This window comes from Bacillus rossius, chromosome 1 (genome assembly GCF_032445375.1).
Source record: "Bacillus rossius redtenbacheri isolate Brsri chromosome 1, Brsri_v3, whole genome shotgun sequence".
Classification (NCBI taxonomy): Eukaryota; Metazoa; Arthropoda; class Insecta; order Phasmatodea; family Bacillidae; genus Bacillus; species Bacillus rossius.
The window spans coordinates 36558458-36571671 of NC_086330.1; the positions used below are offsets into that span (position 1 = coordinate 36558458).

Below are 13214 nucleotides of genomic sequence, written 5' to 3' on the forward strand. Positions count from 1 at the left end.
TTCTCGTGTTCCCGGAGCGAAATGCGCAATTGGGCAAGTTCACGCCGTCTCCAAATAAATGTTCCTTTACAAAACTACGGCGGTTGTCGGGGGGGGGGGGGGGGGATAGAAGTGGATGACGCAGTGGCGTAGTCATGATTTGTGTATGGGGGGGTGTTAAGAAGCATGCCTCCCCCCCCCCCCCCCGTATTAAAGCGGGTGGTCCGGGGGTCCTCCGCCGGGAAAATTTGGATTTTAAGGTGTAAAATAGTGCTTTTTTTTTTTTTTTTTTAGCAGTTTTCGGTACTTAAATTTAAATATTGTAATGGTAACATTTTTATTAATTTTAATATGAAATTTGTTTGAGTGATGAATAAGAAATTAATTAAAGATTTGGTGCTAAGGGGGGGGGGGGTGTTTGAACCCCTAAACACCCCCCCCCCCCTGGCCACTCCCCTGTGGATGAGGAGGCCATGTCGAGTTCTGTACCAACATTAACTAGGCTAACAGAACAATTGAGTATGTGCAAATAACATACCTACGTCGAAGAATTTTTTTTGCAGTTTCTCACGAGCTAAATAATTGGCGACTTCCGTCGCCGGTGCTGCTGTAAGCGCGGAGCGAGACGACCTCGACATGTCTGCCGTCTCGCGCAGAAGCGTCCCGCGGGCATGGCTGCGTGGGTCGCGTGCGGCGTGCTCCTGGCAGTAGCGACGGGCCTGCTGGTCTGCTGGAGGCGCAGTCGCTACCGCAGGCTCGGGGACGCCTTGCCGGGGCCCGCCGGGCTGCCCCTGGTCGGCAACGCCCTGACCGTGGCGGGGCTCGGCGCGGGCACCATGCAGTACTGGCGGGAGCAGCGCGCCAAGCACGGCTCCACCTGGAAGCTGTGGCTGGGTCCCGTGCTGGTGGTCACCGTGACCGACCCCCGAGACGTCAACACCGTGTTCACCAGCGGCGCCACGGCGTCCAAGCCCGCGCCCTACAAGCTCTTCCGGCTCTTGTTGGGAGATGCGCTGTTCGTGGCCGAAGGCGAGCAGTGGAGGAGGCTGCGGAGGATGATGGAGCCAGCATTTAACGCGCAGACCCTCGCCTCGTTCCAGGAAACTTTCGACAAGAAGAGCAACGCTTTGGTCCGAGCGCTCGAGAAGCACGTCCGAGGCGAAGCATTCGACTTGGAGGACTACCTGATGGCGCACGCTCTCGAGACGATCACGGAAACCATCTTCGGCGCAGAAACTTTGGTCGGGGAAGATAACAAAATTATGTCCGTTAAAAACTTCCAACAAATCAAAAGCAGTTTCTACTGTCTTGTGATGAAGCCATGGTTCTGGTGGGTAAGTGTAGTTAGGATGACCCCTGCGTACAAGGAATTCATGAACTTGGCCAAACCTCTTCTGGATTACGTTGATGAAGTGATTCGTCACAAAAAAGAATCTAAAGTATTTACCCCTACAACGAATGAGTGCAATGAAAGAAATGTTGCAGGAAACGGCAAGAAATACGTGGGTTTTTTGGATCTTGTGTTAAATCATGGCAATGATAATAGTTTTATAACAAGCCAAGAATTACGAGACCAAACCATAGGCTTAATGGTTGGTGGCATAGACGCCACAGCCCTCACTATGGCAGTTGTGCTCATGCTACTCGGTATCCACAGGGATGTGCAAAGGAGGGTCGTGGAGGAGCTAGAAGGTATTTTTGGGGATGATGTGCGCAGGGAAGTTACCCACAAGGATCTGAAACGAATGGTGTATTTAGAGCAAGTCATCAACGAAACTATGAGATTGTTCCCAGTGTCCCCGGTTGTGGCAAGACAAGCACAAGAAGATATAGTTCTTTCCAAGTTCACGATTCCTGCTGGGACCACGATAGTGATTCCAATATACCAACTGCAAAGAGATCCCCAGTACGTGTTACAGCCTCAAGACTTTGATCCAGACCGATTCAGTCATTCTACCGCTGAAGGATGGCGAAAGTTATCATTTGTTCCTTTCACTGCTGGCAGGAGGATCTGCATCGCCAAGAACTACTCGTACATGCAGATGAAGACCACCTTGTCCTCTGTGCTCCGAAACTATGAGATACTACCGTGTGGCAGTCGTGATGAAATGGAGTGCTTGGAGTTCGAGTTGATGCTGAAGTTGGTGCATGGTTATAAAGTGAAGATCAAGAAGAGAGAGTGGAAAAATGCAGCTTTCGAATAAAATTAAATAAATTAGTTAATGCTTCATAATCAACGAAACATTGGGAATTTATCATACATAGATTTAAAATCTATAATTAATAATTAGCATCTGAGACACTAACATTTTAAAACTTATTTTCAATAACATAAATAGTTTTCATATATGTATGTAATCCTAAAATGCAACTATATGTATATAATACTAAAATGCAACATGTAATATAAATTGATAAATAAAAATTATTATAAAGTTTTTTTTGCGACATCTTAAATGTTTTAAGATGTTATAAATTATAATTTATAAGATTATTGGTTTTAGGTTTGAAGATAATGACAAAATATGGACATGGTGGCTATTAATTTAAACTTAGTTTACTAAAATAACGGAATATTGCATAAAATGTTAAAATCTTATTTTTTCTGACGAAGTACTAAAATACAATAAATAGAACCCTTAAAATGATGTAAAGAATTGTATTACAAATATTTTCAACATTCATCCAACTTTGATGCCTTTCATATTTCACAATAGGGTAGGGTTGAAAGAAGTGGGTTTCAGGTACATCTTTGGAGACAGTTGAGGCGCGTGGTGAAGTTGGTGTTAGAGTACGTCCACAATATTCATAGGCAGGGCTGTGCTGTTAAATCGAAATGATAACGCTACAAGTGCCAATTTCAACGTCTTCACTTCACGCCACTAGGCATGACGAGGGGCACCAAATAAACTAAACTGAAGACACTTTGTACACCCATGTGTCACTTGGGAATCGAAACAAAATCGCAGCGCATATAGCGAACAAAAAGTGGCGAGAATGTATTAGTTAGAAAATAAGAAGTGAGAGGGGGATTTTACAGATGGTAATTTAGGAATAATGCCGAATTACGTGGTGTAAATGTAGGTTTACGATTGTAATTCAGAATTAACTGAAAAAGAAATAAGTTTTTTGTTTAAAATATGACTATGTATGCAAAAAAGAATGGTTTATGAAAGTCGTGAATTGGTGTGAATCAGCTGTTGACTTAGGATTAACAGAAGTGGCTATATTTTATCGTGAATAAAATAAACATACGAGTTTAAAATGCTGCAATTGAAAGGTTCAATCGTAACAATATGACTGGTATTTGTAATACATAACGAATTTCCTTGAATAGAAACATTACATGTGTATCGTAATAATGCGAGAGGGTTTTGAGAACGCCAATAGTTTCACCACCCACCTCTCGCGGGAAACGCGCCAGACTGCAAGACATCAGACGCGCAACTCTTTCTTTCTCAAGGTCGTCGATTCAAATACAAGGCTACTAATTCGCGGCGTGAAGTGATAAAGAAACCACGGGAGCGAGCACACAGCAATTAGCGTGCAGTGCGGGCATTGTCTCTCTCCCTCTCTCTCTCTCTCTCTCTCTCTCCCTCTCTCTCTGTGTTTCTCGCAGAGTTCCCCGTCTCCTCCACAGCCTGCTCGCGAAAAGCGCGCGGCCTTCAGGAGAGATCTCAAGCATCGGCGTGGAAACAAAAATAATCACAGCTTGTGTGACAATCGAATGTCGTTTCACCCTTCTCCCCTTCCCTTGCATGCTATTCCGTTGTCCTTGAAGGTCAACTACTTTCATTGCTGCACCATCTTAGCGATTACATATACATACATATACATACATATACATACATACATATACATACATATACATACATACATATACATACACATACATACACATACATACACATACATACACATACATACACATACATACACATACATACACATACATACACATACATACACATACATACACATACATACACATACATACACATACATACACATACATACACATACATACACATACATATACATACATATACATACATATATATACATACATACATGTACATACATACATGTACATACATACATGTACATACATGTACATACATACACATACATACACATACATACACATACATACACATACATACACATACATATACATACATACATATATATACATATATATACATATACATACACATACATACACATACATACATATACATACATATACATACATATACATACATATACATACATATACATACATATACATACATATACATACATACATATACATATACATACATATACATACATATACATACATATACATATATATATACATACATATATATACATACATATATATACATATATATATACACTAATAATTTATATATATACATATATATATATAAATTATTAGTTACTGGCCGAAGTACCCGTTCTTCTCGACGGCAGTACACAGTCTCCCGCACTGATCATTATACACGAGAAAGACGCAACATATCCTTTCTTAGTGCTGCTCTACGATCTACGATAAACCCGTGCACCTATGTTACATATTTGACCCTTTAACTTTAAAATAGACAGTGATAAGTCAATGAGCGTGTAAGTTTTGAATTTTATAGCTAGCCTATATAATTACATACCAGGGAATTCTCACTGTGTTTTGGCCTTAATCTATTTTAAATAATTTAAAAGCTGAAACTAAAAAAACTATCTCCTAGGACAGCTTTAGAACCTAAGATAAACGTATTCATAAAATTTCAGCTCTTTAGGTCTTTTGGTTTTAAGACAAATTTAGATACTCTAAAATGTTGAATTAAAAAAAATAAATATTTTCTTAGTTACCTTAAGGATACAGTGTGAACGTGTGCACCAAATTGCATGTCTAGATCTACGTCCTTTGGATTTTGAGATTTTGTGATGAGTCAGTGAGTGGCATTTGGCTTTTATGTCCATGTAAAGTAGATACATTGTATGATTGGGCTTGAAACATTTTCCCAAGATTTTTTACTCCGTTGCAGCCTAATATTTATTAAAATAACCGATTATTTAACGAGATAAACATACACCAATCATAATCATCATAATCACTATCCCAATTCACGGATGTTGTCATCAATGACTCCCTGGAGAAGGGAACAGGGATTTTCCAGCAAAGCCAATGCACTTGACCGTGTTCAAACCATGGCATTATACGTGACTTCCTGAACCATGGGAACGCGTTATGATTGCACAATCAAAGCGCGCTTTTAAGTCATGGGATACATGGCTATGTTAATGTTATGCGTTGTTGGTAGAGTTAATCGAAAATAAACTACAAATGCATTCAGGACGTTTCGTAACATATGATACAAAAATTAGAAGTTTATTCTTCATGAAATGGTAGGCGATAAGGTTAATTTACACGGCGTTTTGTCTTATTTATGCTGTTAAATAAGTTATGCATTGGAAAGCGAAGCACGAATAAGGTGGGCAAGTGCCTACTAGTTATGCAACTGTTGATACGTGGATGCATGTAAGGCTGCTTACGTGTTTGATAACTTTTTATTTTACGAACCCTTTACTTCTCTTCAACTGTGTGATAATTAAAGACGGGCTTATATCATTCAATTAAAATAATGCAGAGACGTCACGGAAGGTGATCTCGACTCAGAACAACTTGCAATCGAAATGAACCACTTATAAAAATAAATCACTGCCCGTTATGGCCGAGCACACACACGATGTACAGAGCTTCAGGAAGAAAAAAAAAAAAAAATTGAAAACCGCTCCAGATATCCTAGTGGGGTCTGTTTACGAAAAGCATTTAGGAATTCGCTGAGGGCTGATAAGTGGTTTGTTTTTCTTCGGGTTAATTTTTAAACTGTAAATTTAGTAGAAATAAAATGGCTAAAAGGCCTGATTACAGAGTAAATTTCAGGTAAAAAAAAAAAAAAAAAAAAAACGGCACAGATTATGGAAAGCACTAAAGGGACTTCCATTACAACTTTATCTTCATTTCTCAACCATATAATGTTACGGTCACCGCTCAAATTTCATAGTTGTCCTATGCACGACGAGAAGACTGCGCGCCAGTTCCGAACCTTGCGCTTAGAGGCGATACCGCGCTAGAAGCACCTGCGAGCGTCGCACTTATCATCTTACCTCACTAACACACATAAAACCCTGACTAGGAAACAACGTGTTCGTTACGTGGTCCACGCCAGGTTGGTGCTATTTGTTTTTTTTTTTTTCGTTTTTTTTTTTTTTTCGAGGACCTTGTCACTTTCGAGACGAGTTGCATGACGCGGACTGTACCGCGGTTTCGGACGGGTTCCCGCGCGGACGGGCGAAGAAGAGGCGACCGCCGCGCCGGAAGCAGCGGCCGTGAAGATCAGCGGGTTGTTGATCTGCGGGCCCCCCTCCCGCGCTCTCGCCCACGACCTCTTCCCCGGGACACCGGCCACGCGCGGCTCCGGAGACCCAGCCAGTCGAGTGCGCTTCGTCGCGTGGCGGAGTTCCCCCAGCGAGATCACTTCCTTGCGAGTTTTACAACGAACGGCAGTTCCAAAGACGAAACTTAAAAAAAAAAAAAAAAAAAAAAAAAAATAACGTGTTACATCTTAGCTCTCGGTGTACAGCATTTTGTAGGAGTAATTTCGTGAATTGAAGACGATTGGAACGGAAATGTGTAACGACGGTGCTGCCATCTTTGGCGGAAGGCGAGAACCAAAGTTCACAAAGCCAAAGGGAAACTTTATATTATTAACGGGTTTAATGAATTGGAACTAGATAGTGGAGTATTGTTCGATATTCAGGTCCAAAGCAGGGGTTTAGTATTTGTTCAAGTCTTTTCGCTTTTATCGGAACAGCTTCATTATATAGTTAGATATTTCGGTCTGCGAATCAAATGATACAATAGTCGACGTAACTGCTCTGGTGACTAATTCAAACGACAGATGCGGAAACAACATGTGGTTTACATCAAGAAATGTAGTTGAAAACACAATTGGGGTATATATTTATCACGCTCGGCATTATTTTTATTTTTAAGAATTCTGAGTTAAAATTAGTGTCCGAGTTTGATATTATACAGGTATGTTCAACATGATAACACATGATTTGCTCGTTACTGAGGTTAGATTTTACGCATCTCTGGCGAGTACTGAAAGACTCGCACACATGAGTAGTATAGAATAGGGGCTACTGGGACTGGGTTATGGGTGTGGATTGTGATTGTCGGTCCGCCATATTAGATTGTGAATTCACGGCGGCCATCTTGGATGAGTGTAACGGGACACAACGTAACGGTACAAGTTTGACCTTGACCTTTGACCCTCAAAATTCGCCAAAATTGGGCAAAAATTGCCCAAAATTCCTCAAAATTCGCCAAAATTTACATTTCTGTGGAAAAAAATTCCGCCAAAAATTTTTAAAAAATTCCACAAATTAAAAATTTCTCTTTTCGAGGGAAAAATTCCCGTTTCGAGGGAAAATTTCTCGTTTTTAGTCCTTAAAAATCCCGGCGGCTAGAAATGTCCATATGTAGGCTTAAGCATCCATGTCGACAGCCTCCGATAAGCCTCACGTCATCATGGAATATGTCATCTTGGATAATGACGTCACCGTTGCAATTTCCGTTACGGTCGCCATCTTTAACTTTTTTATTTATTATCCGATTTTAATGAAATTATTTTTAAAAATTATAAAAAAAATTAAATAATAAAATTTCAATAAAAAATATTTAAAAAACAAACATTTACGACACGGAGTTCGGAGAACTTGGTTCGAACCCGACGAGTGCAAAAAAAAAATAAAAATGGCGACCGATCCTTCCCTCGTGGTGGGTGCTGGCAGACTGACTCCCACCACTTTTTTTCAAAGCATATATATTGTCACCTAGTATGACGTCATGTCCGCCATCTTGTCTTCGATGCTGGAAGCCATCATCATTGTATCGTCGGCTAGAGTGCGCTGATATGTTAGTTTAATTTTTATCCGTTAGAGTGCAATAATCAATTATTGCTGTGACACTCGCCATCTTGAAATTCGACCGCCATCTTGAAAATCCGTAATTATTTAGCTAGAAATTCGGGAAAAGTTCCAAAATTCATTAAATAAATCACTCATTAATTTACATATTGATTAGAGACTCGGTTCGATACCTGAACGATACAAATAATCTTAATTTTTATGTAAAAATACCTAAAAAATTACAGGTTTGAGAAAATAAAAACACCGCAATTTCTTTTACAAACATAATATTTATTACATAATTTCTATTTTAGGTACTACATGATCACCTGCGAAGGTTAGCAATCTTACAAACATTTAGGTCCGCATTGGCGTGAAATGACTAATTCTTAGCTCCAATCGGTTTATACAAGACAGAGTCCAACCAGATCCTTTACAGACATAGTCCTCCTCTTCTTGACAGAGTTTCTGGATACCTTGTTTAACAGTTTGCTTGGCATCGTTAGAACTGTAAATTACTGCAGCCGATGTCTTGAATGCACACTTATTCACTTTGTCATCGAATGGATAAGGCTTTCCATATATACAGTCCAACCACAAGTTATATTTCAAAGGTCCGTTTGTTGCTACGTCATCAGTAAGCTGATTGATTATGTCCTGTCTGATATCATCAAGAAAATTACAAATGTCCTTCGACTCACTTAACGTACTTGGATAATAGTAGTCTTTCAATGTTCCACGAAATGCAGACTGCGCCAAGTAGAAGCCATTATCGTTCACTTGTAATGCTCCGATCACAGTCTTAGGTTTATTTTCATGTTCAGATGCCACAGTAATCGGTTGCTGCACATCGGTTTTTTTACTTGTACGCTCACGAGTCACCAATCTACACTCAGGAGTCGTAATTGCTGCAGGTAGTTCTGCAGTAGGCGCACGGACTTCACCTTTACAGTTTATCGGATGTCGGCGCAAATTATCAATTCGAGTAAACCATTTATGACACTCGTCACAGCGAAACTTCATGCGAGAAGGATTCTTCATGCATTTGCTCCGCTCATGTCTTCGTGCATCATGGGAAAATGCGAACGACGTATCACAGTAGCCACAAGGATGCCTAGTTGAAGACAAACCTTTCAGACTCGATCCAGATACTGACGTTGCCGCCGACGTACCATTTCCAGGCATGCTCTTATGCACATCGATGCATCGTTGTTGCACCGATACCTTTACTTTCTGCCGCGCAACAGGTCCTTTGCATGTCTCCAAGTGTTGCTGCAAATTAGCATTTCTTGTAAATTGCTTGCGACACTTAATACAGCCAAACATTTTTCGATAAGGGTTCTTAGCACATTCTCTCTTCTCGTGTCGACGAGCATTACTGACGTTTGAGAAAATCTTGTCACAGTAACGACATCGATGTTCGTTAGTTGTTGACGATTCGCCATCCATTGAAGTCTCCATCGAGGGCGAAACAGCGTTCGTCGTGGGTTCCTGTACAGCCAGCACTACCGGCATTAAAGTCTCTTCTTTTGGTGGTATCACGTCTGTTGAAATCTCCTCCAGTGTTGACGTCGTCGTTGCCAACGGGATCTGCACCTTCTCCATCGTAGCTGTCGTCAAGGTTCCCGTAGTCGACGGTACAACCTCCATCGAGTTCAACGTTAAAGACGGTAAAGATGCCATCGAGGTCTCAAGAACAGCTAATTGACACGACTTATGCACCAGAAGAAACAAACTAGGTGATCCTTACACCTCCGACGTCAGTAACAAACTGAGCGTCCTGCTGTCTAGGACTTGCTTATATAGGTACATGCAACGTATGGAATAATACGCTAGTCAAATCAAGAACCATGTACAATAATACTAGAGTCAAATCTACAAATTAAAAAAAAAAGTTCATTTGATCGAAAAAAAAATTCGATCTCTCCAATATACACCAGGCTCCAAGAGCTACAATTCACGTCATCAGATCCATCTACATTTTGCTCCTATACTTCAATTGACCATTAGCTGCAAGTGCTCCAACAGCTCCATCAGCTCCAACACGTAATGTACGCAATGTACGCGCAATACATGCAATTTACACGCAATAAATGTAATGATTACACAGTACACACAGGAAACGGAATGTACACACAGTACACACAGGAAACTAAACGGACACACAGTACACACAGGAAACTAAACGGACACACAGTACACACAGGAAACTAAACGGACACACAGTACACACAGGAAACGGAACGTACACACAGTACACACAGGAAACTGAACGTACACACAGTACACACAGGAAACTGAACGTACACACAGTACACACAGGAAACGGAACGTACACACAATACACACAGGAAACTAAACGTACACACAGTACACACAGGAAACTAAACGTACACACAGTACACACAGGAAACTGAACGTACACACAGTACACACAGGAAACGGAACGTACACACAGTACACACAGGAAACGGAACGTACACACAGTACACACAGAAAACGGAACGTACACACAGTACACACACAGGAAACGGAACGTACACACAGTACACACAGGAAACGGAACGTACACACAGTACACACATGAAACGTAATGATCACACATACAGTAGCGGAAACACACACATGCTTAGTTGGAAATCAGAATACAAGAAATAAAAACATTAAATTTTTACTTTCAATATTTTATTACTTCTCAACATTACACAAATACAAGTAAAAGAAGCCATTATTGTATGTAGCCAGCTTTCCTCAGTTCTTTGAGTATGAAGGATATTTCTTTGATGCACGGATAGTTTCCTGCACAAAGCGAGCCATGTAGAAGTCTTAGCCGGTCAACCAATATGTTTGGATCTTTCCATGATGTGTAATCAATCTCTTCTACCACCATCTTACTTGCTTGTTTATTATAAATACTTTTAATATCACAATCGTCCCAGTGATCATAATAAGCGTTATCAGATTTATTTATTATAACACGACGTTTCCATCGTTTCGGTCTCAGGACATCGCCACATTCTTCAATCTTGTCAGCTCTAGGTGCTTCATCACAGTGTATGCCTTTGTCAACAGTCAGAGTCACTGTAAAAATCACTGTAGAAGACATCCTCTTCACCCAGATTACCGTATGAATTCGCTATCGATGATGTCGAAGTGTCTTCATCATCTTCATCGTCTTCATGCTTCCTTTTTAGGAGTCCATCATTTTTACAAAGAATGGAGGATCTACTGAATATAGGCTTGAATGTATTCTCACTTTTCACGGTGTTGATACTTCCATTAGTTTCAGTCTTCCCGAAGCCATTAGCATCCTTCAATTTATGTTCTTCCTCAAGATCGGGTGAGCTAATACCATCACGCTCAGGACAAGGAAAATTATTGTCATAATGCAGATCACTCTTCTTTAGTCTAGTGGATCCATCGGTGTCCTCTATGCCGTAAGTAGTCTTGACTTTACATGTTCTACCATGTCTTTTTAAGCTGTCAATTCGTGTTAACAACCTGCTACAACGATTACAGCTTAACATGTTGCGTAGTGGGTTTCTAGCACTAGAACTCTATCATTGCTCAACAATGAGAAGTTCACAAGCTAGCAGAATGTTTGAATTTTTTTTTTTTCGTTTTTATTTTTAATTTTTTATTAATTTTTTTTTGTATTTTAATGATATCAAAGAAAACTTATGGCGGTTTTCTCCGTGTGCTCCTGATTATTCTTGCCAATATTATGATGGTTTTCTCCGTGTGCTCCTGATTATTCTTATCAATATTTTGATGGTTAATCCGTGTGCTTGCGATCATTCCTGCGGTTTCGGTCAAAGGTCAAGGTCACAACCATCCAAGATGGCCGCCGTGACGTCGTAATCCAAGATGGCGGACCGTGAGAAATCTGAGAAGCACTAGCAGGAAGGACGAACTTTTTTCTCCTTGGATACTATCGAAGCCAACCTCCCTTTGCGATCGATAGTGAGCGTTCCGCATCCCACATTAATGAAATATATATTATTTACCTGCAAGCAACACGTGGCGCCATCTGTTGACGACAGCCGGAAATACTTGCATCAATTTGCTTTGCATTAGATAACTTAACTCTCGCTGATGAAATATTTCAAAAACTCTATTTAAGAAATGGTTCCAATTGGAGAAAACTGACAGTTTGTATCTAACATTAGTCACAGAAGCTACCATGGATCGTGGTTTGTTATCTATAGCTGAATCGGAAGGAAGCCGCTGTAGATACTGTGGCAAGGATTTTGTCATGAGAAGGAATGCTAGACGTCATGAGAAGAATGATTGTGCTAGAAACCCACTACGCAACATGTTAAGCTGTAATCGTTGTAGCAGGTTGTTAACACGAATTGACAGCTTAAAAAGACATGGTAGAACATGTAAAGTCAAGACTACTTACGGCATAGAGGACACCGATGGATCCACTAGACTAAAGAAGAGTGATCTGCATTATGACAATAATTTTCCTTGTCCTGAGCGTGATGGTATTAGCTCACCCGATCTTGAGGAAGAACATAAATTGAAGGATGCTAATGGCTTCGGGAAGACTGAAACTAATGGAAGTATCAACACCGTGAAAAGTGAGAATACATTCAAGCCTATATTCAGTAGATCCTCCATTCTTTGTAAAAATGATGGACTCCTAAAAAGGAAGCATGAAGACGATGAAGATGATGAAGACACTTCGACATCATCGATAGCGAATTCATACGGTAATCTGGGTGAAGAGGATGTCTTCTACAGTGATTTTTACAGTGACTCTGACTGTTGACAAAGGCATACACTGTGATGAAGCACCTAGAGCTGACAAGATTGAAGAATGTGGCGATGTCCTGAGACCGAAACGATGGAAACGTCGTGTTATAATAAATAAATCTGATAACGCTTATTATGATCACTGGGACGATTGTGATATTAAAAGTATTTATAATAAACAAGCAAGTAAGATGGTGGTAGAAGAGATTGATTACACATCATGGAAAGATCCAAACATATTGGTTGACCGGCTAAGACTTCTACATGGCTCGCTTTGTGCAGGAAACTATCCGTGCATCAAAGAAATATCCTTCATACTCAAAGAACTGAGGAAAGCTGGCTACATACAATAATGGCTTCTTTTACTTGTATTTGTGTAATGTTGAGAAGTAATAAAATATTGAAAGTAAAAATTTAATGTTTTTATTTCTTGTATTCTGATTTCCAACTAAGCATGTGTGTGTTTCCGCTACTGTATGTGTGATCATTACGTT

General features: G+C 40.3%; 1 protein-coding gene across 1 annotated transcript; it reads left to right on the forward strand.

The window, feature by feature from the left end:
* The first annotated feature begins 649 nt into the window (after nt 1-649).
* On the forward strand, nt 650-2633 carry LOC134528141 (cytochrome P450 4g15-like). Its single transcript, XM_063361464.1, has one exon. The coding sequence runs from the start codon at nt 651-653 to the stop codon at nt 2181-2183; it is 1533 nt and encodes a 510-aa protein (XP_063217534.1). The 5' UTR covers nt 650; the 3' UTR covers nt 2184-2633.
* The last annotated feature ends 10581 nt before the right edge of the window (nt 2634-13214 follow it).